At 40.5% G+C, this 17,110-nt stretch overlaps 1 protein-coding gene across 1 annotated transcript in view; it reads right to left on the bottom strand.

The window, feature by feature from the left end:
• Window positions 1-283: 283 nt before the first annotated feature.
• The window catches only part of SLC2A13 (solute carrier family 2 member 13), a 164,182-nt gene continuing 147,355 nt past the window's right edge, over window positions 284-17,110 (bottom strand). The window contains exons 8-10 of the mRNA XM_064445363.1: window positions 3,468-3,589; window positions 3,183-3,335; window positions 284-2,018 (exon numbers count right to left, since the gene is read on the bottom strand). Of these exons, the coding sequence (XP_064301433.1) occupies window positions 1,792-2,018; window positions 3,183-3,335; window positions 3,468-3,589 (502 nt within the window). The 3' untranslated portion in view covers window positions 284-1,791. The remainder of the gene's footprint in view (window positions 2,019-3,182; window positions 3,336-3,467; window positions 3,590-17,110) is intronic.

Genomic DNA, 17,110 nt, shown 5'->3' with positions numbered 1-17,110 from the left:
AAATGTTTTCTTCCCAAAAATATTTCTTTGATTAACGAAGCAAAAAAGAAAATAATGCAAAATACACCCAATCGCTGAAGGTCAATAATTGGAGAGCAAGATCTGCCCCCAAGAGAAGATCAGATAACATAATGGCAGACTTCTTTACCACAACAAAACCCCACATTATAAAATAAAAATAATTTAGTAACAAATGTCCAGCCGCAGTTTTGATAGTAATCCCACACTCAGAATATTTTTCAACCCAAGAAAAGCCCACAAAGCAAATCTATAAAAGCTAACGAACCCAACAACTTCTTTAATCTTTACACAATGAAAAACAAATGTATTTTTACCAAATAAATGGGGGCAGCCCATAGGCAGAGGAGGTTTTCCACATTCTTTCATGAAGCAAATGTTTCAAAGATAAGAATTTGAATTGTTGATGCCTTCAAACTCGCATCACTGAAGACTTAAAGCAGTGAGGACAGGGCAAGGAAAAAAACCCCAACATAATATTTTTTATGTAGCTGCATAAAATTCAATTTGCCAAGGCAAGCAATCATGGCAGGTGACTAAAATACCATTCCAATTTCCATTACCAGGGTAAAGGCAGCCAAGTTGATTTTTGTACCTGACATTTTCTTGACAATTTTGCAATGCTTCAGTAAGGCAATTAATATGAGATGTAGGCTTCTGCCCATTGCTAATATTTCTCTTTAGATACAGCAAGACATTAGTTGACTAAGGGTGTTTGAAGAAAAAATGTGCTGGGATTAATTTACTTCACACACACAAAGATAAACTGAAGGCAATATGATTATTCACAAGCAAAAGGCGCAGGAGGGATGACCACCGTGCATTTAGCAGTGCAAACCCTCTCCCCTCCTTTTCTTTCTTTTAGCTAATGGTCTTTTGTGTTCAAAGGTAGGCACGAACCCAAATGCTCAAATGCAATAAGAGGAAAACAAAAATAATTTTTTTCCCAGCTGAAGCCTCTACATTGTACCTAGCAATACACACCCAGTCCATTGGTACATGTGGCCGCATACTTAGTTCTGATTTCCTGCTGTCAGGTAGTTAGTTTTGGCAGTTTCTCTCATAAAAACCAATTCCCAGCTGTAGTGTGTACTGAAGAGCAGCAGTGGCTGGGCAACCTGGTGTAACAGAGATGTACGCCACCCTAGTGAACCTACACCCAGGTGAGTACGGCTCTCTACTTGTTCTCTCAAATAAACAAAAAAGGGAATTATCTTAGGGCAAATTTGGGAAATGTTCCCTCTGATAGATAGAGCAGATATCTGTATTTTCCTAATCATTTAATCTTTTAAATGGCTACTGCTACGCAGCTTATGCATTCGTCATTTGTTGTACTGCACAGCAGATCCATGTGCTGGGGTGCTATGGGACGGGGATCTGACAGACGTCATCTGCTTTCTGATTAGCTACTCTATTATTTTATCTTTTGTCAGTACTGAAGGTAAGGACAACCACTACCATCTAGGATAGCCTTCTGTATTCACCTGGTGCAGTGCACCCTACTATATACCTTGGGAGAGTGCAGTGTCATCCACACTTGGTGCATTCACATAACTGTGGAATTCAATCTCTTTTGGAAGCCATTGCTTTTAGTTATCAAGAAAACACTAGCATATTGAATTTTCTCCCCAATGGAGCATTTTTGAATGTGAAGGCATTTTTATCTAGACAGTAGAAAGGAGAACCAGACCAGAAGCAGGGCAGTGAGGTCATCAGAGAGCTGCTTTTCCCCCAGAAGGCTTTTAAATGATTAAATACATCAGCAGCTGAAAATTATTCCACATCAGAAGCATCATTGTCAGAAAGATGGTAATTGCTTCCCTTCACCCGAATATACTCAATATACCTCCCTTCATCAGAATCTGACATACCACATGTACATAGCCTGTTTTCAAACAAAGATTCAATTTCCTCTAGTTTTTTCCCTTTAGTCTCAGGAAGGCAGCCGTAGATGAAAACCAGTCCCAGGCCAGCAAACCCTGCGTAGAGGAAGAAGGCTCCTGCAATGTAAAACAATAGGCACAGTTGGTTACAGAAGTTCTAGTCCCTTCTCTGCTCCAGAGCAGAGGGAGCGACAGAAGCAGCAGGTTGCAGATATCAGAGGAGTGCGTAAAAGCAATGGTTGGAGCAGCGTCATTAAAATAACAAGCTGTGGGGCTGTGGGTGTCGAAGGCTGCTTTATTGCATCAATCCACAACAGAGTAAATCAACAAAAGCAATTTCATTTCACGTGGAAGATTATACACATCTTTTTAGACAAGTCATTCTGCTGCTAAAATAAACAGCAATTAAACAGTTGCATATCCAATTAAAAAAAACAGATATGAAAGGCAAGAACTTTCTTAGTTTATCTTAACAGCAAAGGACACACTAAGACAACCCCTCAGAATAAGAAACTTAAGCAAAAAAGAAATAGAATCAAAATAATGCTTGTGACTCTTACACCTAATTATTATTTAAAAGTCCTCTGCAGAGACAGTTAGCAGTGAGAAAGAGGTCGTTTCCCCCCCATCCCTCTGCCTTACCTAGGGGGTCAGAGAAGTTACCAAAGGACCAACAAACACTTACCTGCCATGTGTTTCTAGACTGATGACTCAGAAGAATGACAAGCAGAGCTGAAGAGCTCAGTACTAGTAATGACATGAAGGTCACAACAACTCCCTAGCAGCTTAATGTAATTTAAATGACTTGTACTGGAGTGGCTGAGCAGTAATCTGACAAACTCTCCGCAGGCTCCAGCAGACAAGACTTAATCAACAGCTGGGACTGGTGCAGTAGCATCTTACACAGCTATTTCTGCAAGGACCATCTGATATTGGCCTTGGATGCCATCATAAAGTGGAAAACTGCAGATGCTGTCTCCTTAAGTGGGAATCAGCATATATCAGTAAATCAAAAGTGTTCTTTTTCCAGCTTCCCTGTGTTAATCAACTGTCTAGGTTCTCAGTTAAGGACAGAAACAAACATTTTATATGAAAGCTGGACCAAACCCTATGATCCTGGCAGGTCATATCAGGTCTCTAATTTTACTAAACCATGGTGGGTTGAGAACACTGCATTCACAGGTGACATTTCACAGCAAAACCAGCTGAGCGGCTTAGAATCAGTAGAAAATCTATGTGCCAATGTTAAGACTGCCCACATGGACGCGTACTGTTTCTTACCATAGTACGTCAGATATTCGGCCGTATGCAGAAATGTCAGTGACACGAGCACATTGAAAACCCAGTTGACTCCAGAGGAACATGCGTTTCCTGTACTTCTAGCCCAAAGTGGGTAAATCTCAGAATTGATGGTCCAGGGCATAGGACCCATCCCTAAGAAGCAGGAAAAAAGATCAATCTCAGTTTAATGGCTAGACTCAAAAGTAAATTTAACATGTAGCCTCACTATCCGACATTTTCCCTTTACAATTTTTTACTTACAGGTGTAAACAAACATTTGCTTACCAGGTGCAAAGAAAACCAAGTATAAAATAAGGCCCAGAAGTGCTGTCCAAGAGTATGGAGTGGGGCAGAAATTGTACGCCCAGAACAAATCTTCCTTTTTGAATACTGTTTCATTTGAACACCTGAAAAATAAGAATAAAACTTAGTATTAAAGAATTTTCAGGGAAATGTGTGACATCTCAATATAAACATGGCACATAATGTCTTATGTTAAGCTGACAAACATAAAATTAAGATGAAAATGCTCCATCCCTGTTAATTTATCAAGATCTTTGAGCCAAGTCCTACATTCAGAAATGTGCTGGTCTTAGGAAGAGTAACCAGCAGAATATTCCTGAATTTAAACACTTGCCTTGTATCTACAGATCTTCTTCAAATGAATAGTCCTTACTACGCAAGTGGTCATACCAAAGCCAACGAGACCATTCACATGAATATCACACAGTGCAGAAAGAGCTGCAGCAACACGTCTTCAAGCTGAAGATGCCGCACGCAAGGATTTAAGGTTAAATGGAAGTTAGTCCTTAAGACATTGATGAACTATATGCTGCACACTTTGGGTGTAATCAGTAATGTCTATGGAGCATGCCGAGGTCAAGTGAAATTATAAGGAAAAGAGGCATTTACCTTCTTTTCCATGCAGTGAAATAATTTAGAAAGTTGCAGAATTTCTAATTAGACAGTAAAAATAAGAATCAGACCAGAGGTAAACCATAATTAAGCTGCTGAAAGAAAAAGTGACTCAATTCCAAGAACTATGTGGAAATCATGTATCTAGGAATAGGCATAAAGCCAGGTATTTTCATCTGACTGTCAACAATATATTTTGAAGGAATACTGGCAACTTATTTTTTTGTTATAAATCTTATTTTTGAAAATTAGCATTTGTTTAAAGGGACATCAAGTCATAACTGTAACTAGAGAATTTTTTCAGCTGCAACCACATCGATTGCTACAGCTGAAAAACTCTGCTTTTGGGAGAGAAGACTTAGGCAGACACTACCCTTTCATATGCAAACAGTGTTATTTACTTGGAGAGAAGAAATCACAAAGACCTGAACATCTGCCTGGGTTACGATTTCCAGATCAGCTGAGCACTTACGTGAAGGACATGACCTTCTTGAAAGTAGGAAGACCAGAATGAAGACACCTGCAATGGGTGATAAATCATAGCTGGGCAATGAGTGGAGAGATGGTGGAGCAACGGGCACCCTGAAACATTTCAGAGGACCTACCACCACTGCAGCTGACTTTCAAAAGCAATTTCCAACAAAATGTTTCGCCTTTAACTTTCCTGTCGAGAAATGACCAGGCAGACCCAGGCTTAACAGGAATGTGCTAAGCACTGGTGGCCAACCCACAACCAGTCCTGGTGCAGAAATCTTCCTTATGCTAGCATGGATGTACCAACAAGACAACACTTAAGGCAGGATACCACTGTGAAGTCCCACACCCAATTTCAAGACAGCTGGAAATGCAAAACTCAAATACATTTAAAATAGAGAGGTTAACCCAACAAATCCTGGAAAAACACACATCTGAAACCCCAGCCAAACCCTAACGCTGCCTTAAGGGCAGTAAGCCACAAGATTTGCGGTTCCGCCTTGTACGTGAACAGTGCCTGAGCAGCCAGTGCCAGCACTACCCGGAGAAATGCCGAGCCCTTGACGTGCTGCCAGCAAAGCAGCCAGTGCCGGCGAGCACCTTTCCACCCTGCCAGAGCCCTGCTGCAGCCCTGCCTTGCCGAGCTCCCCAAGAAAGCCCACCTCATCCAGCACATACGGATTCCCTTTCAGTCTTGAGGTGAAACACAGAGAAAACAGGCCAACTGAACATCTCTCTCAAAGATATGTCCCTTGTGCCCAGATACAACAGGCTCATGGCCTCAGCCGCTGCCTGCCCACTGGAGCACCCATCAGCCTAAGATACCAGCAGCTTCCATGACAGAGATTTTTCACCTTTTCTCAGCAAAAAGTACTGCTGTAATCCTTGCTGCTTCTTCATCTTGCTTCTCAGCATCACCCCAGGTTCCTTCTTCTGTCACTTTGCTCTTTCATGGCTCAGTTCAGCATTTCTTTTCATGTTACAAGCACGAGACAAGGATCATTCCCTGTTAGGGTCCACCTTGACACTGCCCTGCCACTCTACACACTCCTCACCATGTGCAGGTTAAATCAGGTTTGAGCTACGTCTCAGGTACAAGACATACAGAGGAGTGAACTGTACTGGAGAACTATCCAGATGTTTAAACCAGCCGTTCCTTACACGTTAAAGAAATGGTGTTTGAAAGATTAATTACTGAACACCCAGTGATCCTGTTGCCATCTACCACTCAGCTCCATGTAGCTGCCTGCTCTGCATCTGCACCACTGCGAGGTCACAGGATTGCTCAGTTTCACACCGTTTTAAGATCACATTCGCTTCTTTCGCTGTTACTCTCATTTCATTTGCAGGTGTTCGGTAATGAATACAAGCTGATTAGCATTTTAAAACTCCTTGAGGCTGAGATTGGTTCCTCCATTCTGCCCAGCCAAATCGGCAGCCACTCAGAGAGGAGCCTTGTGCTTTCTCTCAAACACTACTGTAAACAGTACTTGGTTTATTATCTTGCATCCATCTCCACCAGCGCAAACCAACCTGCTGATACAGATACAACCGCCGGGAGGTCTGGATGTTTCCTTCCCCTACCATCTTTCCCCAGATGCGTCCTACTTTTGACAGAGTGGAACACAAACGATACAAGGGAAAACCACATGTCTCCAAAGCCTCCTATGGCTGCAGCCACTCATCTGTTCTCTGCTGTGTGCCGGTAACTGAGAGGAAATTTTGTTGCAAGAAAGCATATTCAGTGCATTGAAACAGGAAAAATAGCACTCGAGACTAGATTTAACAGAAACCGTGCAGTAATAAACTGTGCTGTCCTTATCCATCAGTAGTAAACAGTAAACCAGCATGGTACACAGAGTAAAAGCAAAAATATCTGCCATTTGCTAGTGTGTTGCAGTGCCGGGCATGTTAAAAAATAACTCTCCTTCAAGGCTGGGGATTTGTTCAAGCTCTGTTACTGTTCTGCTGCTATACTACTATTTCTTAAAGAATTATTATTTTGCTAAAGAATATATTAATAGTTACTATGTAATGTACTATCAGCTAAAATTCTGAATTTTGTCCTGCATGAAGAGAGCATCTATGATGGAAAGCGGACGAGCAGCTTCCCACCACTTCACAAGCTGAAACACACACAGGAAAATGCCCCATAAACCCCTTACAAGTGAAATGATGCACACAGGTACCAGTGCAAGGAGCTTGTAAATACCCATATGCTGGGTAATTGTCATATCAGTATAAACAGTGAAGATGCACCACATCATTTCCTCTGAAATTACTGCCAAAGTGAAAACCTAATAGTGCTACATTGAAAACCTTTACCGTGAATTCCTTTTGTTATGTGTTTTCCACAGATAATTTAAGACGCATATCTGTTCTAATTAGTGAAAACCTGGCCTTCCAACAATTGATGTGAACAATTTGACTGACTGGAAATAAATCAGAACAGCAGATTTCTAAATTACAGGCATTATATGCTTGCTTTCATAATCACAGAATCTATCCTTTATCAGGTATGGTCTGTAGTTCAGAAGATCTAAAGCTTTGCTCCCCACCTCCTTAAATTACTTTCATATGGCACATAAAAGAAGGTAAGAGAAGAAGAGCTGGTGCGAGTGGTCTAAAATGTTATTGCTAATGCAAAAGGATGAAACAGGGTAAGACCATTTACTTGATAACCAGGCTACACTTTCCTAATAGTTGAGCCAATTTGGCTGTAGAATAATTCTCAAGCGCAACGCTGAAAACCACAGATAGGGAAATGGCTAGAGAATACATAGCACAGGCAAGTGAGCACAGCACAAGACAGAAACCCAGCTGATTTTCTCCTCAAATTTCCATTAATTTTTGCTTAGCTGTACAGTGAGGACTGTGTAGCCCTAAAGGTATGGCTTTTGTGGGAATTAAATGTTTCATCCTGAACAGTTCATGTATTTTTAATATGAAAGCTGCTGACTTCTCATTGTCTTTTAAGCCCTTCAGAAGCTTCTTAAATGGATTTAGATCAAAAGTCTTAAAAGGTCAAAATTCAAATCAAGTCAGGCTAAGGAAATAAATTACTTCTAAAGAAAATCACTAATGTGATCATTCTTCTCCTTAAAATGCTTGTTAGAAGAGGCATATTTCAAAATTACACATTCTGCTCTGAGATAAGCTGTAGCATCAGCTGCTGATGGTACAGAAAGATTTTAGACTAATTCACAGTTTCACTAATCCACCATTTCTTTGTTTTAACAAGACTAAATCTACTTAAGGACTGCTCTTATGCCAGACTTTTGTGTCTGGGTTATCAAGATGATGATAATCTACAATTTACCAACTTAGCCTCTGGTGTAACACAAAATCTATATTGGATTTTAAAAAATCTCCTTTAAACAGATTTTTGAACTCTCCCATGTAGAGTGCTGACTTTTATATCATGCCAATCCAAGTGTACAATATAAATTTATGCCAAGCTTACTGACTCATCTTTTCACCTGAAGCCTGGTCATGGAAAGGACACAGAACCAAATAGGACACTATTTAGTGTAGCTGCTGTTTGGACGGAGGAAGGTTTTTGTGGAAGATGCTTGGGAACGACTAAGATTATTTATCCACAAGCAATTGCTCATCCTGTAGAAGAATCTGGACCTTGACATTTGGGTTAATTCTCACAACTTCAAGCCTCTCTTTTTCTGCTAAAGATATTTAGTTGTCCAAAGAGACCCCTAACTATCTTTAAATTACTTAAAGGACAGAATTTAGGAAGGTACCAGATTAACTGTATAATAATTCAGTGGTAGTCAGACATGTAACTAAGGAGAACTTTGGAAACTGCCTCTATCCTGTCCATCAAGTGGTCTCTCTAATCCGCCCATATGCATTCAAAACAGTTATATTAGTGCAACCCATAGAAACCAGTGAAAGCACTACAGATCAGCATAGTCTGATTTAAAGAAAAATCTCTGCTCATTTCAGTGCTTAGTTTTTATATATACAGATGGTAAGATGCTATCTGAAGTATGGAGTAAAGTGTAACTCTTTCCTGAAGGCGAACAGATCAGTTTAAACCTACTAATGTCTGAACCAATACTTCCTAAGCCTCCTCACAGTTCCCTAGCTACCTGCTTCTGAGCCTCTGAGAAGACGCAATGTAGCTCCACACTTCTCTGGAGAAGTCTGCATCTACCGCTTTGACTTTGTAGTTTACATGGAGAAATAACTCATCCATTAAACCAGATGTTGCTAAAAATGTGCAGATGAAGCTTCTTACGCCAGATGACGGCAACTGAAAAAAAAACCAAACGGAAAAGAACAAACAGATGCAGCCTTGAAAAAATGTACCCATAAAATTTCATGGTATTCAGCTAGACACTGCTTAACCTTCATTACATAAAAATAACAGCAGCATTTTGGGACACTCATTGAAGCCTTTTGCTATAACTGGCAAAAAGTTTTAAAAATATTAGTATGCGCTTCAAAAAACTTGGCAAAATAGTTTAGTTCACAGCAAGAAAGCAAACTGCACCTCAGCAGATCACTCATGCATTCGCACATGGCTGAAAAACAGCCTTTATCATGCTGAGGCACCCTGCTATAGGATCTATCCGTTATACCTGTAGAGCTGTGGGTGATATCCTGCACAAAGAACAGAAACCAGGGTGCTTTAACAGATAACAACTATAGTAACTGCCACTGTCCAAAAATTTTCAAAATATCTTAAACTAAAGAGACAAAGCCAGTTCCTTTCTCTGTGCAACACTTTCCACACCAAGCAAGCTTAGTAGCAGCTAGTAGGGCTAGAACAATACCAACGGGAAAATTATTCTCCTCAAGTTGAATGACTGGCACTTCATACTCCGCATCTGGGAAACTGAAAGCACATATTCAAAGATAAATTTAAAAGCCCAAAACAACCCAGAAGCTTGGTTGCTTTGCCCATTAGAGAGACAAGAGTTTAGATATGCCTTCTTTATTGTGCGCTGTAGGGAAAGAACTGAATTTCTAACAGGTTTTACATTTAATCAGCATTTCCTACAGATCTGCTTGGAGGCAGCATGTAACATGTATAGAAATAGCTGTCAATTATTCACACTGAGTGACTTTTCCCTTACTGTTATCTTCTGATCCGTCTTTTATTTTCCTTCTTACAAAAGAAACAGAGACCGTACAGACTGCTAAAACCTCCTAAAATCAATCACACGGAATATTGCACGATAGCTCACACACACTATTAAATTAAAAACAGACTTAATATTTAATTTACCCAAGCAGAAGACCTTACTGAAATACTTACTTCACAGAAATATCTCTAAGACTTAACTGCCTTCCATCATGCTTCGATGGGTGCACTCTTCACTGGGTAAAAAAGCTGGCTGGATGGCTGGGCCCAGGGAGTTGTGGTGAATGGAGTTAAATCCAGCTGGTGGCCGGTCACAAGCAGTGTTCCCCAGGGCTCAGTGTTGGGGTTAGTCTTGTTTAATATCTTTATCAGTGATCTGGACGAGGGGATCGGGTGCACCCTCAGTAAGTTTGCAGATGACACCAAGTTGGGCAGGAGTGTTGATCTGCTGGAGGGTGGGAAGGCCCTACAGAGGGACCTGGACAGGCCGGATCGATGGGCTGAGGCCAACTGTATGAGGTTTAACAAGGCCAAGTGCCAGGTCCTGCAGTTTGGTCACAACAACCCCATGCAACGCTGCAGGCTTGGGGAAGAGTGGATCAAAAGCTGCCTGGAGGAAAAGGACCTGAGGGTGTTGATTGACAGCTGTCTGAACATGAGCCAGCAGTGTGCCCGGGTGGCCAAGAAGGCCAACAACATCCTGGCTCATGTCAGGAACAGTGTGGGCAGCAGGAGCAGGGCAGTGATCGTGCCCTCGTACTCGGTACTGGTGAGGCTACACCTCGAATATTGTGTTCAGTTTTGTGCCCCTCACTGCAAGGAGGACATTGAGGTGCTGGAGCGTGTCCAGAGAAGGGCAACAAAGTTGGTGAAGGGTCTGGAGAGCAGGTCTGATGAGGAGAGGTTGAGGGAAGTGGGTTTGTTTAGCCTGGAGAAGAGGAGGCTGAGGGGAGACCTTATCACTCTCTACAGCTACCTGAAAGAAGGTTGTAGAGAGGTGGGGATCGGTCTCTTCTCCCAAGTAACAAGGATGAGGGAGAAAGGCCTCAAGCTGCGCCAGGGGAAGTTTAGATTCTGTATTAGGAAAAATTTCTTCACCTGAAAGGATTGTCAAGCAGGGGAACAGGCTGCCCAGGGAAGTGGTTGTGTCCGCATCCCTGGAGTTATTTAAGAGACGTGTAGATGTGGTGCTTAGGGAAATGGTCTAGTGGTGGACTTGGCAGTGTTAGGTTTATGGGTGGACTCAATGATCTTAAGGGTCTTTTCCAACCTAAATGATTCTATGATTCACAGTCATGTCAGAATGCACACCTGCATGAGACTTAGTAGGCTGTTCTGATTTACCTCTGTTCCTGGCCACCTGGTCACAGATATACATAATTTTTCTATATTATTATTTATTTAGCTAAAAATCTTTTGAGGGTTTGAATTCAAACACTTCCATTTTCCCAAACTGAGAAATTTCTGCTTTACAACTGCATTGGAATTTACCCAATAAATAGAGTGCTGGAGCTGTTATTCAATCTGAATAGACTGAGCAATAGACTACCACATGACTGAAAACAGGAGCCATTTTTCCCCATGACACACTGTTCTTCAGTATTAATCACATCAAACGGGTTCTTAACTGTCTGCTGTTCTGGATGTTTCAGTATTTTTGTAGCCACTGATTAGTGGATTCTGAAGCGTGGACAACACAGTTCCTGTGCCTCTTGCCAAAGGAAGAAGCTCAGCTGTCTGACAGTGCCCGTTAGGATGTTCATCAGCTGTGGGTCTGAGCAAGCAGCTGTTGTGTGATTAGCTACCTCACATCTCTCAGTGAAAGATGTTCAGGTTTGGATTTGTTTCTGGGTTGAAGGTTCTCCTTCATATTGCTGTATCCTATTCCTGCCCTCTCAAAAATTCACCCTGCTACTCTACTACACTTCTTTTATCCTACACTGGTGCCCTCCGAGTCCTGCTGGCCACCTCCAGGCCGTTGGCTACAATTTCCCACTCTGCTGTCACACCACAAGTGTTTCAAGCTTCATTTTTCATCGTATCTACCAGGAATGGAGAGAAACAAATCTCTGCTACTACCAGAGCAGTGTCTGACAAGCTTCTCACATCATCTTTCATGCTCTCCTTACCTTGAGAAAGGGACCTAAACCTGGAAAAGGCAGAATAACTTTTATACCTAGTGTTAAAGCCCAACCATCCGAGATTTCACAACAGCTAACAGCACCCATTAGGTACACATGTACACCAGGCCCAGCTACAGCCCACTTAAAAACTGGGAGCAGAAATAAGCAAATACCTCATTTTTGTTATAGGACATACAATTATCTTTATCAAACAACACAGAGATTGACTTATTTTTCTTCCCAAGCTTCTTCCTACTCTTCCAAAGTATCAAATGGTAATAAAAATATCAGGAAATGGACATTCTATAAATCTATGATAATTTGACTTGACACACTGTTTACTCCAGTACAAATGAACCAGTAATAATTAAATTGTACAATTTTATAATCATGAGCAAATCACAAATAATTCAAATATATTAATAACGTATAAACTTGTGAAGAGTCATACAACAACTATGAAAAATAATTATCTGTTCACTTAAACAACTAGCAGTCATGCCTCCAGAATTTTAATGGGCAGAATTAAAATTAAAACCTGATCAAAATGAAAAATCCTAATTAGTTTTGAGTATAAGCATCTTAGCTTAATATCACTGCCCTTCACGCATTTCTACTATGATCATTTTAATTACTTTAATCATTAGACAATAGGCCAGAGTTTCAAAATATGGTGTTTCATGTTTCTTTTAAACATCAGACACTTTCAGGTATCAAATAGTTATCAGTAAAAAGTTAGCTTTTCAGGCGAGAAAAACAATGAAGGAAAATGGCATATCTGTTTCATTTTTTTGTGGAAAGCCTCAAAATTGTCCCAATTTTAAACAAAAAATGAAATTATTAAAAACAGGAACAGAAAGATAATAAAATAAAAATATTGTTTCAGTTTTGTTTAAAGAAGATCTTTTGTATCTTTTTTGTGGAAAATGATTATTAAAAATATTTAAAGACAATGAGCACCTTATAAAAAGTACCTTAAATAAAAACCTCAAATATCTAAACATATCACTGCACAAAATGAGTGCACAGAGGTCCATTCATCCATTCTATATCCACTTAGATCCAAGTCTAAGACTACACTCAACAAAAAGCCGGCAGAAGATGACTTGGTTAACACCCAGCTAAGGGGTTCAGAGGTTGAAATCATAGCTGTAAAAACTAGACGTGGTATTCTCAAGTTAAGAAGCCATGACAAAAAAGGGTTTATTATGCATACCCAGGAGACTACTTTAGGGTTTGACATTGTAAAATTCATTGATTGGCAGCAGTGAGTGATAATTCTAAGATGGAGAATCAAATACAGTGTATTTTAGAACTAGAGTACACTCTGGTTATTTCTTCTGGATAGATTCCTCATAAAACCAAGTAAAGAGTTTAAAGATACTTTTTTTTTCTAAAGACAGAGATTTTTTAAAAATATATACTCTGAACAGCTTTTTCCCAGTTTAAAGTATGACTCACTTATTAGCTTGATATGCTGATGTTTAGTTGCAGAAAACATTTCTCTAAAATATCAGAGAAAGCTTCACTGGAACTAGATGTCATACAAGGTTAAAATTACATCAAGGTAACATTAAAGGAGAAGCAAAGGCCACATCTGCTAAATGTTTTCATGGGAAGACACAGGAATGTATTTTTGCAACTTTTGATCATTCTTTTATTTGCAGGCTAACAAAAAGGATGAAAAAGCAGCAGGGAGAGAGCGCAACGCTTGCAGTAAGGCTTAGAAGGCAACAGCAGGCAATGTAAGATATTTGCCCTTTTTCCCCCTCTGAAGGATGTACTCCAATGATTTATAGTCTTTTACACCTGTTTATTTTAAAGACCAAGACCTTCAGTAATTTTTCGTGCTTTTTCATTTGTAGAATACAAACCCTGATCTCACCCACACCCCTTCTCCCCACTCCCCCCCCATCACAATGTATCACAAGCACTAAACCATCTGGCAATCCTTACCAAAACTTAGTACGTGTATAAACCTTGGGTTTGTCCCTTTTACTGACAGGCATATCCTGGAGATAAAAGTTAGTGCCTCTACAAGAGGTTGTGTCTGCTGGCCCACAGAAATTTCGCCTCTCACCACAAAACTTTATTTGTTCACATCCTTGAATAGCTCTAGTAACCCTAACCCTAAGAACTCCAACCACTTCATAAACACAGAGGTGGGCTCCAGTAGGGTGCCATCAGCAGGCCATGAAGCCTCCCAGATTCCAGTGCTGCATTTAAAAAAATCTAAGCCAATTCTCACAAAGAGTAAGATCCAGTAAGAGACAGAGAAATGTTTAGTTCAGTCCTAATTCTCATACTGAAAAATTTCTATCCATTAAATGCTGTATTTTTCACTAATTCTTCCTTTCAAGTATCATCGACTCTCAAAGAATTTCACCGAGGTGCAGATCAGCAAAAACTGTTTAGAAGTTTGGGTACATACAATGGAGGTGATACTGCCCAGCATTTTGAAGCCTTTGTCATGATCAGTAGGCATTTTAGTACTACAGTAGTATCAAGAAATATAAGAAAATGACTGTGTTCTACCAGATGGAGCGGAAAAAAAGGCCATGATATGGTAGAGATACAGCAGATGCACCGCTGTAATGCCTAATGCATCACATATCCATGTGCAGGTCTGGGTGTGACGTGTGATGGGCCTGTGGCTCAAGGAAGTGACTTGCACACACAGCAGTCAGTGGGACAAGAGAACTGTTGCTACCACCGCCTTGGTGACTGCCACAAATCGTCTCTGCCCTTTCCACCCTGTTCACAGCAATGAAGCATGAACTGAAAAGAAACATCTTGTGCCGCACCATGGGCACAGCCACATGGTGAGCCCTCGCAAGAAATAGCATCTGTCTGGGAATATTTAATTGCTCGTGAAATTGATGCCAATTCACAAATTTTAAACAACACGAGCACAAAGCTATCTCCGCATGACAACCAGCATTGCACAGATGCATTCTGGAAACAGAATGAGCTATTATTTCCCTCCTGGCAGCTGTCAGGATTGAGAAAGACTCGTGGACTCCCTGTGACCCCAAAAGGTGCTTTACAACTTGTTTAGTGGCTTTTCAGTGGTTACACAGAAATGGTTTGCTTTTGGAACAACCAGCTTCAGCAGTGAGTACACATATGCACCCGTGCCTTCATCCAGTCATTGCCAATTTCCCTTAATTTTCTGGAAGGAGGGAGTGCTCATTAATGATTTGGTAATTTTTTTCTGATAGATGAATCTCTGGGGGATCTCAGTGATGAACATTAACTGGAAGGCAGCTACCAGTTGCCCTGGGGGACTCACGGAGGTAACCAGGGCCACACAATGCTTTCCACTGAAAACCAGACAGATTTGGCCACTCTCTATTACTCTCAGGTGCCTGCTGGCAGGCAGGGTTCATTCTGTTGGAGCTCTTTCAGGACAAAAATGCTCAGAAATGTAGGACTCATAAGTATTTTTTGTTAAAGACAGACTGGCATTTAGCACCCATGATAGATTAGCGTATTAAATATTTTGGTTGTGTGAAAACCCCTCTCTGTAGCTCTGTGCTCCCAGTCTTTCCCTGGGGCAGTTCTGCTGCTCCCAGCATTTTTGTGTGAAAGTTCTGGGTCATCCCTGCTCTGACATTTTTGAGAGCTTATGGACAGAGTGCCAGACTCCAACCAAATTACTGACAGAACTGGGGTAATCAAACTGGAGACTTGCTAGTTTCATTTTCCAGACCTAAAAGCATTTAGTCTTTCTGATTGTATCTCCTTGCAGCATGAATACTGAATAATTAAATTACTGAAACAAATTGGTCTGAAGATTATGATGTCAAATGCAGCATTTTAGAATTTCATGCAAGTTTACTATCTACTTAATGTTAATCTCATTTGTTTTTTCACCTGATTTTACATTTAATTTACTTAATAATTAGCGTTTGTAAAGTTCTTCTGTTACAACAGAAATATCAACCAGCTGCCTATCCACTTCAGAAGTATCAGTTCTCCCAAGAGACACCTCTTTCCCTCAGTATATGAAGACAGATCACCTCAGTAAATACTGGTGGAAAGGGCTGAGCATAGGGCTTAATGAAACAAGTATCAATATTTTAATATTAATGAAAGTATTAGTAACAGAACCGTGTGCAAGAATTGCTGGCATGACATAATGACATCTATTCTATAGAACACAGGCAAAGGCCAGCTGCAGATAAGGAACAATAAGGAACAGTACCTCCATCAGTCAAGGAACAAAAAGACAGCTCAAGGTCAAAATTTTAGATATCTGAAGTTAAGTAATGCAAACTCTATCCAGAGTTCTTATTCTTACTTGCACTTACAAGTAAGCTTTACTGATGCTTGTGCTGTCCACGTGTCAGCAGTATTATTGAAGAAATGTCTTCAGCGTCTCAAAAGCATCACTTGAGTTACAATTACCAAAAGTAATTATAAGCCTGTGGTCAAAAAAGACCAAAGACAAGGAAATCAAGACGGTGGTTGTAACTCAGGATGAAGGTAACTTAGCAGAAATAGGTTCTATTTCAGTGTTATAATCTCGTTTTTCTGAATGCTTCCCAACACTCCAGAAAACAATAAAGAAACAGAAAAAAATTTATTGCTTTTAATTACCCCAAAGTTTTAGACATGCAAAGGTATTGTAAAACACATACTCTTAGGTAAAAACCTCGTATATCAAGTTAGTAGAGAATGTCAAGATTTCACCATTCAATTTAGAAAAACAGGCAAATCCTACCCAAACCCCAAACTCAGAACACAGATGGGACATACGGACACAGTTATAACAAGTTACCAGATGTGGCACTGAATGGTGAGCATTACCAATTCAATTCATCATCCAAATAACTAACTTGCCAAGTTCCAGTCCCGAAGCCCCCGAAAGGCCGCCTGCCCTGCAAGCAGAGTGCCCGGCGGGCAGCCCAGGTCAGGCTCTGCTGCTGCAGGCATGCTGATGAGATTTTAAAGCTAGTTCATTTACTGCTCATACCACACAGTAGTTCCTGCGCCTCACAGAGCCTGCCAAACCGGCACTGCACAGAAATGATTTTCCATAAAGCTGTTAAAACCTTAAAATCACAATCAACCTCTTATTTCAATGAGAATTAAAGAGAGAACAAAATATTTATCCTTCTGAAATTTCCACTGAGTCAAAGGGAAAGTGAGGGGGGTTAAAAATAATTTTCTGAATTTGCTTTTTTTGTTGAGCCTGAGACAAAAAACTGTAAGGACAAGAGGTTTAAAATATAGATCAGTATTACCTGTATTAGCATAACTTTTTTAGCGCTTCTATGCTCTATTTATTTCTAGTTACTGACATACAT

This window comes from Phalacrocorax carbo, chromosome 1 (genome assembly GCF_963921805.1).
Source record: "Phalacrocorax carbo chromosome 1, bPhaCar2.1, whole genome shotgun sequence".
In the NCBI taxonomy this organism is placed as follows: Eukaryota; Metazoa; Chordata; class Aves; order Suliformes; family Phalacrocoracidae; genus Phalacrocorax; species Phalacrocorax carbo.
Note: the sequence above shows the minus strand (reverse complement) of the source record. Positions and strands in the feature narration are given on the sequence as shown.